The 20,546-nt window shown below is 50.9% G+C and overlaps 2 protein-coding genes across 2 annotated transcripts in view; one reads left to right on the top strand and one right to left on the bottom strand.

Moving 5' to 3' along the window:
- Positions 1-3,452, top strand: part of NDRG1 (N-myc downstream regulated 1) — a 44,987-nt gene extending 41,535 nt beyond the window's left edge. Inside the window, exon 16 of the mRNA XM_039845894.1 lies at positions 1,568-3,452. Within this exon, the coding sequence (XP_039701828.1) occupies positions 1,568-1,809 (242 nt within the window). The 3' untranslated portion in view covers positions 1,810-3,452. The remainder of the gene's footprint in view (positions 1-1,567) is intronic.
- Positions 3,453-8,978: 5,526 nt separating this feature from the next.
- The window catches only part of CCN4 (cellular communication network factor 4), a 29,816-nt gene continuing 18,248 nt past the window's right edge, over positions 8,979-20,546 (bottom strand). Inside the window, exons 3-5 of the mRNA XM_039845895.1 lie at positions 16,413-16,673; positions 13,051-13,244; positions 8,979-11,235 (exon numbers count right to left, since the gene is read on the bottom strand). Of these exons, the coding sequence (XP_039701829.1) occupies positions 10,936-11,235; positions 13,051-13,244; positions 16,413-16,673 (755 nt within the window). The 3' untranslated portion in view covers positions 8,979-10,935. The remainder of the gene's footprint in view (positions 11,236-13,050; positions 13,245-16,412; positions 16,674-20,546) is intronic.

The following is a 20,546-nucleotide window of genomic DNA, read 5'->3' as shown; positions in this document are numbered from 1 at the left end:
AACATCTGCCTGTGCGTCTCCTGCCTTTCGAGCTGCTTTCGCTGTGGGAAAGTGTGCAAGAAAAGGCAGTAACGAGATAGCCGCCGGACGGGCTCCGTTGACCTTACGGGGTGTGAATCGCAACTCATTGGTCTTGGCCTTCCCTGGGTCTGGCTTTCTGCTTTGCAAGTGTATTATGGGGAGAAAGCAAGCAAAAGGCAGGCCTTGTTTATCCCCTCCCATCAGCCAAGGCGTCCTACAGATTATGAGGGAAGACAGGAAGAAAAGCTAGAGCCCCAGAGGCAGTGACTGAAGAGAAAGTACTCATTTATTGAGCGCCTGCTCCAGATGGCAGGCCAGTAGCGAGTAGCCCTTTGCACCTGTGACACTGTCCTACAGTCGAGAAGGGAGTTCTGGACAGCAGAGGTTAACTCTCTGTGTGGGAGTCTGCCCCAGAAAGCCAACGCATGTGCCCATCGAGTGAATGCTCTCAGCTGCCTCAGTGTATGACCTCCGTTACTCAGTGTGGCTTTTGCGGTAATGCTTCAATTAGCTGGAGCGTTGGTTTCCTGTGGCTGCCGTGACAAATCCCTACTAACTGGGTAGATTAATGCAATAGAAATTTATCCTCTCACAGTACTACAGTACTAGAGGCCGGAAATGCAAAATCGGGATGTAGACAGGGCTGTGCTCCCTCCGAAGGTTCTAGAGGGTTCCCGCCTTGCCTCTCCCGGCCCCTGGCGTCACTGGCAGCCCTTGGTGTTCCCTGGCTTGTAGCTGCGTCACTGTCATCCTTGCCTCTGCCTCCACAGTCCTGTGTGTCTGTGTCTGTCTCCTATTGTAATGACGCCGGCCGTTGCATTAGAGCTCACCTTAACCTACTGTGGCCTCGCCTTACCTTAAAATAGCTATAAAGACCTTTCCAAATAAGGCTACATTTTGAGGTTCCAGTTCACATAAACTTTGGGGGGACATTATTCGACACAATACAGCTTGGGAGACCATCTCGTTTTCTTTCTACTTTGTCAGCCACCTGCCGTGTGCAAGGGTGTTTTAAGCCCCAAAGAACGGACAGTGCCCTTGATAATTCCTGGTAGCTCATGGGCTTCTTGGGGAAGAGACCACACTGACAGCTCTTCCGCAAACCCGCTGTGTGGCCTCGCTTTCCCCACCTGCGGGGAGTGGTCCAGCTCACCTTCGGCGTCTTCCGTATCCCAGTGCTGGTTGACAGTACAGGGTGGTGGGCGTACACATGGGCACTGATTCTTTGGAGTCAATATCAGAACTGCCATTTTACAGAGGGCTCAGGAAGGGACATTCCCCCAGTCACACAGCTGGTAAACAAGTGGCAGAACTGGGATTCAGACCCAGCTCTGGGTTCCAGCTGTTGTGTGATTGCGGGAAGTCTTTACCCCGTCTGGACCTCGCTTTCCACATCTGTGAGTGGCTCCAGGGGTTGGGTTGCTGTGAGGATGGATGGGACTCAAAGATGCTCAGCCAGGTTGGGCACAGAGAAAGCACCATGGCTGGGGTGCAGGTGCCTCTCGCATTCCCGCATCCCTTAACCGGTTCTCGCCTCTCTCCCCAGTGCCCTCCGCCAGCATGACCCGCCTGATGCGTTCCCGCACGGCCTCGGGCTCCAGTGTCACGTCCTTGGAGGGTGCCCGCAGCCGCTCCCACACCAGCGAGGGCACCCGCAGCCGCTCCCACACCAGCGAGGGCGCCCGCAGCCGCTCCCACACCAGCGAGGGTGCCCGCCTGGACATCACCCCCAATTCTGGTGCCACTGGGAACAACACCGGGCCCAAGTCCATGGAGGTGTCCTGCTAGGCGGCCCGTGTGGACATCTGCCCCCTGGACTCTGGGATCGCTGTAGCTGCCCCCTCCTCCAGCCCCTTCCCGTTCCCCGCCTGCCACACCGCACGTAACTTGGTATTAATCCAAAGCTTATTTTGTAAGAGTGAGCTCTGGTGGTGACAAAGTTAGATGGGGTCTGTCGAGGGCGCCCTTTCCGAGGGCAGGGCGGGTGGACCAAAGGAAAAGAAGCATCTCAGTGTCCTGTTTTCATTACGAGTGGCCTAATGGCCAGTGTCTTACCCTCTCCCAGAGATGCCAAACTGCCAAAAACAAGAAACACACTAGCAAACACTTCATAAATCCGAACCTCTGCTGACCGGGGCATCCTGGTTCTAAGGGGCTTTTTGTCAGAAGCCCCGCCCACCTGCTTCCGGTTTCCTCTCCACCCGAAGAAAAACAGACCCACTTCCTGGAAAGAAAACTTTTCTGATTCGGAAAGGAGGAGAGCAACGAATCGTAGGTTGCTCTTTTTCCTAGGCCAAATAGGGAGCGGGAAAAAATGGTAGAATTTACGTGGAGGCTAGAAGAGTTTGGAAAAGCAAATCTACGTAGTTAACTTGAAATTGATTTTTAAAGTTTTTGCATATATACACTTTTAAATGCCGAAGCATACAAGCCTGCCTTTCTGGCATTTCTTTAATAGACACGAAAGCGGCAAGAAAAATCTCTGGCTTTGCAAAGAAAAGGTTTCGACAAACGTTTGTTACCATGGATTTAAGGCTTTGGCTGTGCTATCTGCCTCTTCCTTCTCACCCCAAATACATGAGCGGGTGCTTATTTCATTCATGGGAAGATCATTTAGAGTTCAGTTGCTTTCCTTGACGTGGAGGGGACATTCCGCACAGCTGTCCCTGGCTGTGGTGCATCTCCACGCAGTGGGGGCAGGGGTGTCGGGGTGGGGGAGGGGTTTGGGTACTAGACGTAGGAGGTTCCTTGTGGTTGTTGTGATGGGATCTAGTGCAGTCGTGGTTTCAATTGACTCCGTCCTGGTTCCCAGGAATCTTGCGTGATTGATTTAATCCAGCTTGCAATCTTTGATAACTGAGGTTGAATCTGAGCTTGACATTCCTGGATCTTCAGATAGAACTGTTCGCTCTTGTATGCGGTGGGGATTCGGGCGGGCAGCGGTGGCTGAGAAGACGTAAGATTCTGGAACGTATATCCCATGCTGTGTCTTTCCCTCTCCCACCTTCCCCTCTTCCCTGCCCCTCTTAACTTCCTCTGTCTGAATGGGGTGGCACCACTGACATTTAGGGCAACGTCAGCGTAGCTGTAAAGTTCCTGTACTACTGCCTTTTGAATTTTCGTTTTGGCTAACCATGGATCTTCTTAGAGGAAGTTTGATCAGAGTGAATGGAACATTGCGAATCATCTGCGGGGACCTCGTGGTAGAAGGAAATAGTCAAGCCTTCTAGGTAGCTCGAGGGGTAATGACTCAGTTGACCTGCCACCTACACCTGAGAGGCTTCCCCTGACCTTGCGCAGAAAGGTCAGGGGTCAGGGCAGGAGTAGCTGAATGGAGACAGGAAACTGTTGTGTACAAGTCTTTCCAGAGGAGTTTCTTAATGAGATATTTGTATTTATTTCCAGACCAATAAATTTGTAACTTTGCAGTGGCTTGTGTCTTTCTGCTCTCTCTGAGAGATCGTGTTTGTGGCATCGCAGTAGAGAGACAGGTTGTGTCCTGACCTGGGGCGTCCTGCCACATGCCCTTCACCTTTGCATTAGAGCATCGCTGTCCAGTAAAAATATAATGTGAGCCACAGATGTAACTTCAAACTTCTTAGAAGCCACGTTAAGAAACAGAAACGAGTGAAATTAATTTTAGTGACGCATTTCATTTAACCCAACATATTCGAAATATTACTATTTTGACCTACAATCAATGTCACAATTAAGATATATCACGTTCTTTTCTTCATACTGAGAAAATCTGTGTGTATCTCATATCACAGTACATCTCAATTCGTACCAGCCCCATTTCAAGTGCCCAGTAGCTTGGACACACAGTGACAACAGGATAAAGCTTTTCAACGTATAATCAGAAGGAAACACCTTTTTTTATGTTTTATTTTTATTATAGAAATGTATGTGGACAGATCATTTCTCCCACACCCAATGGCAACCACTGCAATACTCATTTCTATTGGAAAAAATGTAAACACAATAAGTTTTAGTATAACCTCTTATTTTTATTTAAACTTTTAAGATTAGTTTAAATTTACAAACCAGTTGCAAAGATACTACAGAGATCTCCCATGTGCCGCACACCTGGTTTCTCTTATTAATGTCTTAGGTTGCTATGATACATTGGGCACAACTGAGAAATCAACAATGATACATCGCTATTAGTGAAGCTCCACACTTTCCTGGGATTTCACTAGTTTCTTCCTGTTGTCCTTTTTCTGGTCCAGGATCCCCTCCTTAAGGGGAAGAACCTAATTGGCCCAACTGGACTCACATGTTCACTTGCCGTCCAATCAACTCTGACTGAGTTAACTCTACTCCCGCCCCTCCACATACATGCAGCAGAGGCTCCCAGTTATTGATGTAGTTGTGGCGGGCGAGTTGCTACATCCTTTGCAAAATTAAATCCATTGACAGCCAAACTCATTGTCACAGGACAGGCCCTCTTTCATCCCTGCTCTGAGAAGTGTTTCCTGAACGCCTCTCCCTCCCTAGGAAGCAGTGCAGCAGTGGCACCCTGCAGAGCGGCACCCTGCAGAGCTGGCCACAGTAGTGTACGCAGCATTTATAATGCGCATCACCTTTACATTGCTTTTCCTCCGCCACTCGCATTTCTTTGGTATCCCGGGGGCCTGCACAATACTCCAGCACATGACAAGAGGTTTTCGTTAAATAAACACTTCCTCTAAGAATAACAATATTTAGCACATACAATACTTTCTTTTGCCCCTTTCTCTTTATATGTGTGACTGAGTTATCCTTGCTTCATAGACGGGAAATCCAAAGCTCAAGAGATTACAAGCCTTGTCCAGCCATTTCCAAAATGGATTATATCCCTCCAGCTTTGAAAACAGTCCACTGAGCACATGACGAATGCAAGCACCTATTGCTGTCTTGGGATTGTAGAACATCAGTTAGTTCCTAGTTCTAATACTGCAGATGCCCTGAAGGCTTGAATTGCCTGTGTATTGTCTGTCCCTCCATTAAATAGTCCCACCAAGACGGGTGACCTGCTTTTATCAAATTTTCAATCTGGTTCTCAATTTTTTTTTTCTCCTTTCCTAGCAAGCTGGCATCTTCTCACTGCTGTCAAGAACCCTGCTTCTAGCAGCTTCCTCTCCCTTTTTATGGAGCGGACTTCTAAGAAATCCACTTGGTTAGTACTGTGTGAAAGACGAGAACAGCCCGGTTTCGCATGCAGATCTGGAGATATTCTTTTACAGAATATAATATATGAAACCAGTTTTCTCATCTCCTGAGAAGTCATTTTTTCCCTGTCCTATATTTGGAAAGAACCCAGGCTCAGCTAGAACTCAGACCTCTGAGTACATCAGATGCTTTCATATTTTAATTTTATCAATGGGGGCGATGGAGAACACTGACGTCTGTGCTATGTGCTTTTTTAACCTTTATCATAAAATGCTCTGACCATTTCATTTTGTTAAAGAACAAAATTCAGCTAAGTAAATTTGAAGATTTAATTGGGTTTAATTAGTGATTCACAAATCGGGCATCATCCCATCTAGCAAGCACAAGGGGCTCCAAGGAGTGGTACAAAATGGGAAGGTTTTAATTGGCAGAAAGCGGGTAGGATGAGAAACTTAAAAGAGTAGATTATTTCAAGCAAGGTCACCTTTCCCTAGGGGAAGCAGCAGATCTTATCAGGCCAACTACATCACTAGGAATGTGACCATAAAATGCTAGACTCATCGGTTTAAAATTCCAGTCCTGGGAGAGGCTGAAACGGCATTTAGGTTGGGGATCGTGTCTTGGTGGGGCTTAGTACAGGTGACTCCATTTGGGGTCTGCTGCTTCTTTTTAACATCCTAAGTCATTTTTCCAAAACGTCAACCACCAGAAATTTCCCCCAAAGTCTACACATTCATTCTAAGGCATCCACAGGACTCTATGATCTATCTTCCAATTTTGAAAAAAAAAAAGTTTGCTTCGGAATAGAAATATTCTTGGAAACAATTCATGTAGCAATTATTATTATTTTTTATTGGAATCAATTCTTCCACTGTTCTTTATTGTAATAACATAATGTGTTTTGAGAGGTAGTGGGTGATGGGGATTTGGCTGGAAGGTATCAAATGTCATTCAATTCATTGCAACCATCCGCACGTCTGTTTATAAAGCTGAGCGTGTACTACATAGCCCGCTGATTTGAGAGACACAGTAAAATATGACACCCTTCCGGCCTTGAAGAAGCTGGGCATCGAATCAAATGACAGCATCGAATGAAAACATAAAAATCAAAAAGTTCAAGGATCAAGCGGCACATGATTAAAGGAAAAAAGCATTCGACTGAATATTGGGGACTTCTGCTTTGCATTTGCTATTTCGAAGTAGGAACTAAAGAAGCAAAGTATGAGAGACACACATTGACTCCAAGTCTTACACCAGCCTTGCCGATTACCCCCAGTTCATGAGGCAACGGAGACTCAGCTAATAATAGATGTGTTTGTGAAATGCTCTTCCTGTGCCAAACTCTAGTCTAAAATTTTGCATGCAACGTGCATTTTAATCATTACATCATCACCACCACAAGGCAGCCACTATTATTTTCTACATCTCACAGCTGAGGAAACTGTGGCTTAGATGAGTCGAGTGAGGACTTCCAGTAAGGAATAAAGTATAGAGCGATCCACTTGATTCCGAGTCAGAAATGTCTCCCTTGTCTCACGCAGCCTCCCTTACACTTCTTGTCACCCTTGCTTCCTAAGGCAGCTGGCCACAGACACGCTCTCACATCCATCTCTCCATCCATCCAACACCTGACCTCGAGGTACCCATGTCTGGGTGGGGATATAGAAAGGCACTGAATAAATGAGTGAGTGAATGAATGAATGCTAACATTTCCATTTTCCATTTATGCGAGGTGTCTTCCAGACTGGACATACTTACAGCGTTGGTCTTTTCCGAAGGCCAGAATTCCTATTTCTAAGTGTAGTTCTAGACTTTGAGCTATTTGTGTTACCATATATAAAATAATTGAGACCTAATTTCCACCATTTACACTTTTTATGGAATGTGCTCAGTGCTCCATCCTTGACTCATAATAACTGAATATACAAGAAACCCCACCAAATCCAGTAAGTCACTTTGCTGATGACTTATTGCTTTGAGGAGAAAAGCTATAAACAGGAGTTTGAGCAATGTAAACCCTTCACGTTGAGCAAACACGTTCTTGCTACACAAATGAGGAATGCTGTAAAACATGACAGATGCCCAAGCCCTGTTTCTCCTCTGTCGGGAAATTCCAAGTCACTTTTTTTTAAATGTATTTTTTAATTTCTTTTAAAAAATCCCTTAAATATCCCTTAAATAATAAGTCACAGTTTGGGGGAAAAAAAATATGTGTATATACATACACCCATATGTATATGCAGAGATACAAAGCTGACCATTCTGACTAGTCACGAGCCCCAGCGGTACAGGATTGTCACTGCAGTTACTTTGGATCAAGATAAGTCCTTACAAAGCAATAACCTAATTCAATATAATAGTCAGAGGCCGCATCGCTTCCCCCGCCATCCCTACGTAGACACAGTATAGTGTTGATGAGCATCGTGTCATCTGAGTCTACTGCCTTTGATCACTCTCCAAATCCTCCTCAAAGTTAAAATTGCAACTGTGGTCAGTAAAGCATCCCTCGTACCTTTTGATTTGGGGAGCAGGCTAACTGGGCTCAGGTGTCAGGCTAACCTTGATTTGCGAACTTGGTCTATAGTTCACTAGCTGGTAAGATGCTGAGCAGATGACTGAACCTCTATGAACCTCAGCTGTCAGATCCCTAAAATGAGGAAATGATAATAATGTCTTATCTTAAATAAGATACGGCAGTGAAGTGGCGAGCACAGGCCTGGCACGCAGCAGGTGTTCATCAAATGCTTATGATAAAGTTTAGTAAGAATGAATGTTTTGGGGACTACAGGTCTCCTTGCCTCTCCCACCCATAAGCACACCAGAGAAATCCACCCTCGGCACTAATGTGAATTTCTTCCCCAAAGGTTCCCTGATACTTAGCATATTCTCCCTCATCCTAGAAAATGGAGTCACAAGGGACTATGGAGGTGATCTCTCTGATAGATGCGATGCCCCCTGCCACTGTGATGCTCCAATGTGGGTCATTCACGCTCTGCCTGGAGGCCTCCCTCAGGGCAAAGCAGAGTGCAATAAGCCTGGATTTGGGCTTTAGCTTTTTGGGGGCTGACTTCTCAGCCTCTTTGAGACTCAGGCTTTTCATTCATTAAATGAAGAAGGGAGCCTTACTCAAAATTACTGTGATCATTAATAAGATAATTTAGAATTTAGCTTAGTGCTCTGCACCAAGTAATCACTCAATAAAAGGACTTTTTTTTTTTTTTTAAACTGTGCCTGTTATTCTTAACCTTTGATGAAGGAGGTCACTCCACTGCATGGTAGTTCTGATCGCTTCCTTACGTTTGGCCCGAATCTCCGTCCTCATGACCTTAATGTGGGGATCTGAGATTTGCCCTTGGGGGCCTGTATAGGGCAGGAGCATTTCTCCAAACAAAAACTAACTGGGGCCTTCTGGCCACCCCTCCCTACCCATTCCCAGGACGGTCCCTAACTCCTTCAACCAGCCTTCTTCTGACCTTAGAAGCTACACGCAGTTTTCCACACTGGGATGTCAGCTCAGTAAGAACCTAGCTCTTGGGTTTCTGCTGAATTTCAAGTGGGGTTAGCTGTCATCTGGTCCTCGTAATTTGTAGGTGTCAGGTGACCTCGCTCTCAGAAAATCCAGCCTGATCCACACAGACTTATAGAAGAGATCATTCGTGAGGTAAATTCTCTTCACACAGAACTCATTTTTTTTTTAAATAAAACTATATATTCCTAAATAAATCTCTTTTGTATGGCACTTAAGGTAAGATTCGGCTGATAAAAATTAGATTGTCACATATCTTCGGAAGAAAAGAGCCTCTGAATAAAAGTCGGAGCACATACACAATTTATTTTATTCATCAAATCCGTATTGAGCACCACTGTGTGCTTTGCATTGGGCTGGGTGTTCACAAAGTCACAGTCCAAAGGGCACATGCTTGTCCTTTTTTTCTGTTTAGGAATCCCTCTGCAAACCAACTGCACATCATTCGACGGGCAGTGTTCGGTCATCAAAACCATCTCTTAAATGCGTGGCGAATGCTGGTTCTGAGTTGAAGCAGGGGATGGTCTGGATGGGATTCATGAATTTTTGCCTACGCCATGCTTTTTCAGATGCTCAGGCACCTAAATTATCTGGAAGTCAACTGCTCTTCTCCCGTAAAAGGAGCTAGAGAGACAGTAAAACAGTGAAAAAATGGGAGCGACCGTCCTTTATTCTGTCATGTTTTCCTTCTCTGGCACCTTTGGAAACTCGAGAAGTAGGGAAAATTCCAGGTAACCAAGCCAGCCCAACCTGGATTTGAATCCCGACTCCGCCAGTCACCAGTTGGGTGACTTGGGCTAAATTTCCCTACCTTTCCGAGCTTCGATTTCACATTTGTAAGAAAGAAATAATAATGGGCAGTTTTCAACGTGACGGTGAAGTGTCCATGACCTTGTATATGAGAAGCGTTGAGAGCAATGTCACATAGAAGGTACTAAAATAAGAATTCTAACAGTAAATATTTATATTTCATTAATAAAATAAATACTAGCCTCATTTCCACTAGCGACGACCTTCTCTTCCATTTAGCTTCAATTCTTTTTTTGGCTTTTAATCCTCATTAAATATATTTCTGTTTCTAAACAACCAGAAAACCTCTGAGTTCACGCTCAGCCCGGGTTGTTTGGGTCAGTAGACCCAAAGTCTGTGAAATGGGTCGCCGAGGCAGAAAGATACACTGTGTCTGGGCCCAGTGACAGCTGGGATGATGCAGACTGGACCTGCTTCTTTGTTCGACCCACAGCCAGCCTGGACCTCTGGTGGGTCTGGCCTGGACTTTGGTTCGGCCTCCATAAGTGCAAAGGAATGTCCCCCAGACACCACTCTCAGGGGTCAGAGAGGCCATCCCAGGGGTTCTGCCAACTCTCACACGCCCCCAAGTAGGGAGAGGATCTGGATTCGAGAAAGATCTTGACCAATCCCCCAGAATCCTGTCGGTCAGCCGCAGTTTCGGTGCTAGAGTCAACTGTCCCTTCTGAAACGGGCTGACCTTGCTCTGCCCCTGGAGTATTGACTGGGGACTTTTCCTATGAAGAAGAAAATTTATCAAATTGCATTTCAGACAGGAACGAACTCGACAGGGACCCGTCACAGTGCAAGGGTGAAGAGAAACTTAACCCTAGCAATGCCCAGATTAATGCATACAATTGTCCACAAAAAATCAGAACCAAACCACCATCGCCCTCGCTTGGCAATGTTTGGTGACCGTGGGGTACACAGATCTTTGGAATCAGAGACACTTTGGTGTGTTGTGGTCAGAACTATTAGAGTGCCACCCAGCAGGGCCCAGATAACAGACTGTCCCATTGTCCTAGATCCCTTCTATCCTTCTGAATGGATCCAAAGAGTCTTGTGGTTTGGCATCTAAAGAGAAAATCAGTGATACTGAATGTCCAGCTGATTCTGTTCCCCCCGGACCTGAGCAAGATCCAGCAGAACTCCCGGTAACTTGCACAGGCGGGATCGGGCTTCGGTGTCGTCCGGAGAGGCTGGAGATTGACACTTTCTTTGTAGTATGTGCAGAATTCTGCCAAGGGTGGGGACTCTTAGTCTGAGCCCGAGCAGCACCATAATGGGCCATGTGGGTGGCCGGAGACAGGAAAGAGGGCCAAGGGTCTGGGCCAGGGTATGTGGAAACAAGTGGGAAGTGGACAACAGAAGACTCAATGGTGAGCCTCAGAGGGCTGGCCGCTTTGCAAGCATTGGGCCAGGCCCACGCCCCGTGTTTTGTCGCCTGCCTAATTGGCAATTTCCGAGAAGTCAGGGTAGGAATCCAAGTCAGCAAAGATATCGTTGGGGTTCCTACAGGTCAGGTTGCAGAAGCAAGCATTAATCCATAGGACCTGGCGAGAGAAGCCAGGCCCGTCGGGACACTGGAAGGAGACATTGATGGTCTTGGATTTGTAGGGGACGCAGCACCTGTTGTCCGTGCAGACCCCGCAGTACTTGGGCCGATACGAGCGTGTGCTGACGCAGCCAGCGAGGGTGAAGTTCATGGGCGCCTCTGGCTGGTATACGGCCAAACACTTCTTCCCTTCCTGCAGGAAAAGAGGTGTCGGTTGGGATGCTCGGAGGACAAACAGCCACCTCCAAGCCCTCCAAGCCCTCGCTCGTTCCCTTCCCACTCGCCACGGGGGAGCGGTCCACCTTCTTTTCGGACGTGCAGCATCTTCAGCTAGGAAGGACCCTCCCCAGTGCAGTGAGACCCGGTCGCATGACACAGGAGTCCACTGAGGACCCCAGAGGGGATGCGTCGCTAGGGTGGCACCTCGCAACCCACAACTTCCCTTCCTTCCTGCACTACCCCCTGGCCACCGCCCAGTCTTCTGTCACAGTCGCACCGACACAGGATGCCTCTGTAGCTCCTTCAGTCAACCCAGCGTCCCCAGCTAGTCGGTGGCAGAGGCATCCTGGGACTCCACGACTGGGCATGCCCTTTGCCCTCACCTTGTCTTCCTCCATCTCCCGCAGTTTCTCACACACACCCTTATCACGCAGCTATTCAGCTGGATTGGAATTGTTTAAAGGTAGCTCTGTCTCTCCGCCGGGCTGTGGGCCACTCGAGGTTGGAGCTCTTGCTGAGTCTCTACGGTCTAATTCAGTGCCTGATACACAGCGTGGGGGGCCTTGTGAAGGCACTTACTCAGCAAACTCGCCAGACTACTGGTTCTCGGCACCATGCCAGAACTAGGGACAGAACAGATCCAGGCTCCGTGAGGCCCGAGACTCGTACGATTTGAGGAGACACCTGAGGCACATAATTAAGGAAGCAATATCGGGTGGCGATGACGGGTATCGGGGATGACGGAGGGAGACTCGAATTATCCTCGTGGCGAACCCGTCTCTACCTCGAGGGCACCGCGCATGCACCCAGCTTAGGAGCTTTGCTCCTATTTTCTCGCTGTGGGGACTGTTCCAGCCATGTTCTCATTAAGTCATGTTTGCTGGGGACCCACTGTGCACCAAGCAGCCAAAATACGAAGCCTAGTATTGCAGGGGGAGTCATCAGAGAGCAAGAAAGAAGAGGAGAAGGACCAGGAGCTGAAGGGCTCGGCTGACTGACACAGAGGTGACCAGCGGAGAGGACCAGGGACGGGAGCAATGCCGGATGTGCCAGGAGGAGCCGGAGGAAGCGGGGCCGTCTCGTCGGCTGGGCAGCCCTGCCCTCAGCGCCCCTTCTCTCTTTTGTTTCTTTGATGCGACACCCAGGCCTATGACCGGTCCTAAGGCAGAGGCGAGGAGGCCTCCAGGTAGGCAAATCAGATTCCTATTTAACTCTGAGGCCCGAGGCTCCAGCTAGTGTGTCCCGCTAGACCCTTGACCCTTTGTTTCCATTATCGTAGACTCTCAAAGCTGGGAGGGACGTCTGAGGTCCACTCTGATATTTTACTGATGAGGGGACAGGGGCTCAGAGATGCACAGAGGTTGGCTGCAGTCACATGAAGTGAGCAGCAGACGCGCACTTGACTTCGGCTGTCCCCAGCCCCGTTTAGTGCTCCCCTGGCAGCCAGCGTGGCTGTCATACGGCGCACACAGGGGCGGGCTGGCACAGGAGCGAAGGGAGCATGGCGGTCAGTGAGAGTCCCTCAGAGTTGTCACAGGACAGCACTTCTCAGGGTCCCTGGGTTCTCTCCAGAGTGACCTTGAGTCTAATAACATGGGCACCACAATCACTTCCATTGAGTGAAATTCACATTATCCGGCGACACACATTATCCCAAATACCTGTTAGGAGGTGGGCTTAATTATTCCCATCTTACGAATGGCCCCGTGAGGGAGTCCGAGGGTCAGGCTCAAAGGTAGTCCTGCCTATGAAGTCCAGGACGCACACCCCACTCTGGAGGTGGACCTACCTTGATGTGCAGATGGATGTCCGCATCACAGGGCCGCAGGCTGCAGAGGCGGCTCTCCTGTTCCGGCCAGCAGCGGGTGTTGACGTTGGAGACCCGTGTGGAGATACCCAGGCCGCAGCTGGTGGAACAGGGGCTCCACGGGCTGGTGTAGGCGAGGCAGTTCCTAGGCCAGGCCTCCGCCTCGCCCACGGCCGCTGCAGATGGGACAGATTTCCCGTGAGTCTCCAGCCTCCGCAACCCGCTCCCCGACATCACCTCACAAGGGTTGGCGGCCCTGAACTTCAGCAAGGAGACAGCTGGCGAGTTGGCTTCTAATCAGCATGGGCCTCCGGGGACAGAGGGACTTGTTCTGAGCTCCTTATTCTTCTTTGGAGGGAAAACTAGCTCTAGAGACAGGTGGACCTGAATTTGAATCCTTCTCAAACCTGCAAACTGTGTGACCTTGGGCCACTCAGTCTGGACTCAAGTCTCCTCGTTGGAACAAGAACTTCTACCTCGTGGGGCTGGTTATGACAATAAAGGTGTCTAGATGGTGAGTGTGTGTCAGACATCTGTCAGGTGCTGGGATTAAAAGCTACAAGACACCGTTCCTGCCCCTGCAGAGATTAAGTTTGCTTGGGGGAGGTCAAAGGGGAGTGTCTACACCCTGGGACCTGGTATTTCATCTGGGTGATGCTGAGGGCATAGTGGGTATAGGAACACACAGGTTTCACAGTCAGGTTGGCTGGGTTCAACTCTGAAGCATGGCTGCCTGCAAGTGGGGTTGACAGCAGCGTCTCTCTCCCAGGGCTGTGGGTAGAAAAGATGGGTTCACACACGTGACAGTGCCCTTAGTGAGCCCTCAGGAGACGAGAGCTTGTGGGGTTTCCTGACTGTCGGCCAACTACACGCCAACTCTCGGATGGTTCTAGTAACGTGTATGTCCCTACAGTGCAGTGAGTGCGCTGTAACTCTGAGAAATGGACAACGGAGGAAGCTCGAGATGGAGACAGGTGAGAAGCGAGGGAGACAAAGGAGCGATCCCACAGCAAAATGGAACGATGCACAGGAGAGGAAGCCGCCCTGACCCCCGCGCAGCAGCGGCTGCCGGAAGTCAGGGGGCGGGGAAATAGGCAGAAGGGGAGGGGCGGAGACAGACGGGAAAGACGGGAAGAGGGAGGGGGAGGGAAGTGATAAAAAAATGGGAGGAGAAGAAAAAAGGGGAAAAGAGAGAAAACGGAAAGAAAAAAACATCGATAGATTCAGGAGAAAGAGAAAGGGGAAGGGCGGGTTCTCGATACCCAGCTCCTCCAGGTCAACAGCTGCGCAGGGAACATTGATGAATGAATGAATGAGGGAATGCATCAGAGAGAACAAGAGGTCTGCGAGACAGAAGGGAAAAAGGAGCGGCCTCTGAGGCCGGAGGAGGGACCCGGCTGGGATGCGCTGTGGGGCGTGAGGTGCCGAGGAGGGATTTGCCTAGGAGGATAAAAGGGCTTCGGTTTCTGGGTCACTTGCTAGGCGGGCAGGGGCTCTGCTTGTGTTCGGTCAGAACGGGGTCACTGGGCCACACACAATGGGCAGACAGCTGTTGGGTGTCCCCCACCCCGTGACCCTCTCGTGGCTCTGCCACGGGCCTGCTAGGGACAGAGCTCTCCCTGCCACCTCCTCCAATCGACAGGGACTGCTTCTTCATGAGGCTAGCTTGGTCCCTGTGGGGCGCCCCACGCCCCACCCAGAGAGGCTGTGCATCCCTGAACCAGGGGAGGGGTGGGAGGGTCATGGGAACCGCCCTGGCTCCTGGTCCGGTGGGACCCGCTGAGGCCACACAGCCTGGACGCAGGTGCTGGCGCCTCTGCATCTTCTTTCCTGCTCTGCAGTTTGTTCTGCTCCGAAGCCCTTTCTTCCTCTGACTTCTGCAAAACCTCTTCTGTTTCTGGCCTGCCTCTCGGATTTGTCTTTCTCAGCTTCTTCCTCTCCTCCACCTTAAATGGTGGCGTCTCGGGGCCACCCCTGTAGTTCTCCAGGGGGTGACTGTGTCTCCCAGGGCACCATTAGCAATGTCTGAAGGTATTTGGGGATGTTACTGCTTGTGGGGCAGGTGTCATTGGCATCTAGTGGGTAAGGGTCAGGGATGCTGCTAAACATCCCACAATGCGCAAAGAATTATCTGGTCCAAATGTCAGAACAAAGACCGAGGAAGCCTCTTCTGCAGTCTTCCTGAGCAATCTCATACCCTTTAAAAAAAGTGACAGCACCCTCAGAATGCCCAGACTCTGTTGCCATGTCTTCACTTTTCCATGTCCGCTTGCCTGGGAGACTCCTTCTAGAAATATCCTCAGATGCTGTCTTCCACGTCATCAGAGGCTCCTGGTTTTCCTCTTAGATCCTCACCCTCTTTGTCTGCCCCTCAGCCTCCTCTTCTTCAGTTCACCCTGAAATGTCAGCCCCCCAGACCTCTGCCCCAGACCCCTCTGTCTCACTTATTGTTACGCCATCCCACCAGCATCCAAAGGTCCAGCCAGATGCCTTGCAGAGTTCTCTCTGCCCCGTCTCCCTCCTCCAACAGGACGCTCCCGGGAGGTCCCACAGGCAGGGTGTGGGATCGAACTCCGCCTGTCTCAGAGAAGGGAGATCTCCTTCTCCCCAGCTAACTCTTCCTCTCGTTTTCTGTCCTAGGTCATGACAGGCTGGGAGTCGTGCTCTGCCCTCTCTCCACGTGCTGGATTGACTCCAAGAACTTTCATCTTACTCATGCAGTGCCTCTTGTACCTGTCCCTCCCTGCCACCTCTACCCCCACTGCCCTAGTTCAGATCCCCAAGCCCATCCATCTATCCATCGATTTGTCTGTCCATCCGTCCAGCCATCCATCCACCCACCCATCCATCCGCATGACAGACATTGACTGGTACCAGCCAAGTGTCTGGCATTCGCCAGGCTCCAGTAAACTGTGGTGAAACAAACAGGCCTGACCTTGTCCTCCCTTTCCAGGTCTTCCTGGGACCTGGCTTACCTGGCTGAAGCCTCACCTGTCCCCCATGCTCCACTGTGAAGGAAAGCCATCTACTCCCCTCACATTTGCTACCCACGCTACTCTCCCCGCACACCTGCCCTCCCTCCACCTCTACCCCTCCCCCACACACACACCTAATAATCTCTTAAGTGGGATAATAATGAATCACACCTGTCTGGCTTTGTTCTTGACAAAGCACTTCCTCATTTTACCACTCAGAGGATCCTATAAGACAGGCGGGTCAGAGGGTGTCATTTCTGTTTTACTCGTGGCCTGGGAATGGGACTCGGGGCGCGAGCTCCGAGCTCCGGGGGGCTCTGCAGCCTGTCGCGAGGGCCCGGTCCCGCCCCGCCCGCGCCCGGCACCCACCTGCGGCTCCCGCGTGGCGCGGCGCCGTCTTGCGCGGCCTCCCGGCCTGGTCCTCGCACACCCACTGCTCGCAGCAGCGGCCGGGCAGGCTCACGCGCCGCGGGCGGCGGCACCAGAGGCGCGGGGGGCGCGCGCGCAGGCACAGCGGCGTGCAGCCCACCGCGCCGTCCACGCACGTGCAGTTGTACTTGCAGTTGGGCTGGAAGGACTGGCCGTTGTCGTAGCGCGCTCCGTCCAGGACGCAGCCCACGCCGACCACCTCTGCGAACACAGCGCGGCCGGGTCAGGCCCGTGGAGGAGCTGGAGGGACAACGCGCAAACCCCGGGAATCTCACACCACGGGGGAGGGGCGGGCACTGCAAGGGCCAAGGCAGGTGCAGCCAGTGATGGGGAGTTGGTGGGACTTGAGCAGAGCGAGGGCACATATGTTCCTTTATAGCTTCAGCTGTCACCCCCTAACAGCCCCTAACGAAGGTGAGAGGATATAATACGGCCGGGCCAGGAGCCCAGGTGGCCAGCACACGGCGCAAAGCCTGGTACTGACAAACATCTGCCAGTGGGGCGTGGGTCTGACGGGGCAGACATGGGAAGCCAATCAGAACACTTTGAAAACAAAGACTCCATTCATTCTGTGCATATTTATGGTGTTCTGGGCACTGGAGATTCAGTAGCGAACAAAATAAACAAAAGCCACGCCCTCACAGAGCGCTCCTTGTAGTGGGGCTGAAAGACAAAGAGATCATGCAGGGTATCCGCGGGGATGAGCAGCAGGAGGAGGGCTGGGAGCAGAGGCAGTGGCAAAGCTAAATAAGCTGAGCTGGCAGGTTCTTACTGAGGGATGATGCTTCAGCCAAGGCGGGAAGGAGGTGGGGAGGTGAGCTGCCCAGGTGTGGAGGGAGGAGCCTTCCAGGCAGGGCGGAGACTGTGGGCCTAGAGGTCTGAGGTGGGAGCAGACCCAGGATGTAGGAGGGGGCAGGGGACGAGGGGAGAGAGGGCGTCCTTGTAGGCTCAGGGGAAGATGCAAAGCGGTTAGAGCCTAAAACGGCACCTGACACATAGTAGATGCTTAATAAGTAACTGCTGGATCAACGACATGAATTGCACTTCACAGGGACACCCCAGGTGCTGAGTGGAGACCAGACTGAAGGGAGTGAGGGCAGTGACAGGAGGCGACTTCGGTGATCCAGGCGGGAGGTGGTGCTGCTTGGACCAGGGAGGGACCCTGAGCCACGAGGAGAAGGACTCAGCTCTGGGATACATCTGGGAGGAAGAGCTGCTGGGACTCGCTGACCAATGGGATGTGAGACACCTGGGTGGCCAGGTGGTGCTGGTCACACAGCCTGGAGTTCCAGGACAGGACCGGGACTGCTGGTCCCGGTCAGCGCTCCCTCCCCCAATGGCGTGTCCTGCCTTGAGGACAGTGTCTGGAAGTGCAGGCAGAAAGCCCCAGACAGCAAGAGCGCCCATGGAGGAAGGCTAGTCAGGGATCTGCGGTCAGCCCATAGTTCCAGCTTATGTCCTGGGTTTGCCTGAAGGCAGTTATTAATAACAGTCCCAGTATGCACCAGGAGTGAGGTCTCCGTAGCGCTGGCTCTGTTCTTGGTCCCCAGACCTGCTCTGTGTCACAATCTCTTGCGTTGCTGACTTCCTCCTATATGGAAACACTACCACATTATCACCTGAGTCTCGGTGACGTTAAGTCACGTGCCAAGGGTGACACAGCTAGACGTAGAGTCTCAGCCTGCGGAGATGCGGTTGGATGTGACTGCTGTCTCTCCTGGGGGGTGACTGTGCCCAGAGGAGGTGCAGAAAAGAAAGACACTAACACCGACCATCTGATCTCGTGCCAGGCACCATCTGACATGGTCTCTCATTCAGTTCTCCCAATGTCTTCACAAGGACAGTTTTATTTTCTTCTTTTGACAGACAGGGAGGTCAAATGATTCATTAGCTCAAGGTCACCCAGCAGGTGACTGACAGCACCGCGCCTCAAACCCAAGGGATCCGAATCTACAGCACATTCCCTTCCACCAGACGCCAGAAGAGGAGGGGAAGGGGCGGGGGAGGCCAAACGAAGCAGAGGGAGCGCGGAACGAATCTCTCCTGTTTGTGTTCTGAGTCACCCTGACCCGCGCCCTTTTGATCCAGGAAGGCGTGTGCGCATGTGCACATGTGTGTGTTCCTGTGCAGATATGTGTGTCCCCACGTGGTACGTGTGTGTTGCTGCATGGGCACACGTGTGTGCTCCTGTGCAGGTACATGTGTGTTCTTGTGTGGGCACATATGTGTGCTTCTGCATGGTACAAGTGTGTTCCCGTATGGGCACATGCCTGTGCTCCTGTGGGGTACATGTGTGTGCTCCTGTGCGGGTACATGCATGCGTTCCTGCGTGTTGGTGGAGAGGTAGACGGCATGAGCTGAAGTCCCGTGTCTGACCCCGCGTGTGGGAGCTTTGGATGGAGCGGGCAGTGCCCAGTGCTCGGAGCCTTTGGCACAGGGGTTTCTCGCCACAAGGGCCACTGCAAGGAAGCTCTTTAAAGTTCTGATGCCCACACTATGCCCCAGAATACGAGGGTGGACCTGGGACTCGGTATTTTTTGATCTTGGTATTTTTTAAACTTCCCAGGTGAATCCAGTTTGCAGCCATGATCGAGAACCATTGCTTCTAGAAACTGCCCACAATGCCCTGCGAGCTTTGGGTGGAGCCGTGGGTTGCGGTTACGGTGCTAGTGGCTCCGACTGGCCTGCCCACCCAGGCTAGGAGAGCAGGGATGGATGCTGTGTATGACGGCTGTGGATGGGCCCATCAGTGGCCTCTAGCCCCTCCTCATTCACTTTCTTTCTAATTGAAGGACCAGCTCCTGGTGAAGCTGGCAGTTTCCTTCACCATCTCCTATCTCATCTTAGACCTGTAAGTCCAGGCATGGCCTGGTGAGCTGACCTCTTACTGAAGGACTTCCGGAGCGCGAGTGTCCTTGCTCTGCCATCTGGGCCTTCATTCCCTTCACCCACACCCCTAATGGACTGTCAGCTACAGGGAAGCAAAGAGCGTGGGCCAGGCCTTATTGTAACCCTCATGTTGTATGATCCCTGACTTGTGTTCACTGTGTGAATGCATCAGTAGATGGATTGATGGATAGATGGATGGATGGGAAGTGGGGCGAGCCCTAATCTTGATTGGGCTTCTACCATGTATCAGCCACTTAACATCCCAGCCACTCAAAGAGGTAGGCATTATTTGTCACATTGATGAGGATAGTGACACATAAAAGCTTAAGTAGCTAAAGTCATCATACTCGTTAGTTATAGCTTTGGGATGAGAAACTAGGTTGTCTAGCTCCAAAGACCACGCATGAGTTTTCTACTCCCTCACTGAGGAGTCTGAGCCTGAACTCGACTGCCTCTCCACTGAGGATGACCCTGGACAGGGCTAAGATGACCTCTACACGGGGAAGTTAAAGCGAGTAAGTCCGTGACCCGTAGCAGCCAATCGCATTTGAGGCTTTAGTATGTTTCCTTGTTTATTCTCAGCAACCACACGAGATTGGTTTGATCAAGCTCCTTAAACAACATGCCCAAGGTCACGTAGCCGGCAAGTGGCAGAGCTAGGATTCAAAACCCAAGTCTGTCTGCCCGTGAATTCCACAATCCTTCCAGCAAACCACACTGGCCCAGCTGCAGTAAATGCAGACTGGTGTTTGTACAACCAAAATAGCCAAGGACTATAATTCAGAGGTCACTCTCTGCCCACAGAAGTATTTAGTTTGGCACACAGAGTATTTAAAGAAATCTTTTTTGAATGTGTTGTCATCATTGACGAATCATCCCCAAATCTGGATTTTTGGATTTTCTTGAAAGCTGAGCAGAATGAACAAGACTAAACTTACTTTCCTGCCTGGCCGCAGTGGCTGGTTCTCAGGACCGGTCACCTCTGACAGCCAGAGCTTGTGCCTTTCCCGGTTCGCTACGGTCCCCATCATTCCCCCTGTGCCAGCGTTGCGGCGGATCATTTTTATTACCTGGTTCGTCCCGCCTTAGTTTGAGCACATCTCCAAGGACAGATTTAGCCTGTCTGGGGACCGTCCATGGGTTGAATTGACCGTTTGATGAATTTGTCTATTTAGTCCTTTTTCT

This window comes from Pteropus medius, unplaced genomic scaffold (genome assembly GCF_902729225.1).
Source record: "Pteropus medius unplaced genomic scaffold, Ma_sr-lr_union100, whole genome shotgun sequence".
Taxonomy (NCBI): Eukaryota; Metazoa; Chordata; class Mammalia; order Chiroptera; family Pteropodidae; genus Pteropus; species Pteropus medius.
The sequence above is the reverse complement of the archived record's forward strand: the minus strand, read 5'-3'. Positions and strand labels throughout refer to the sequence as shown.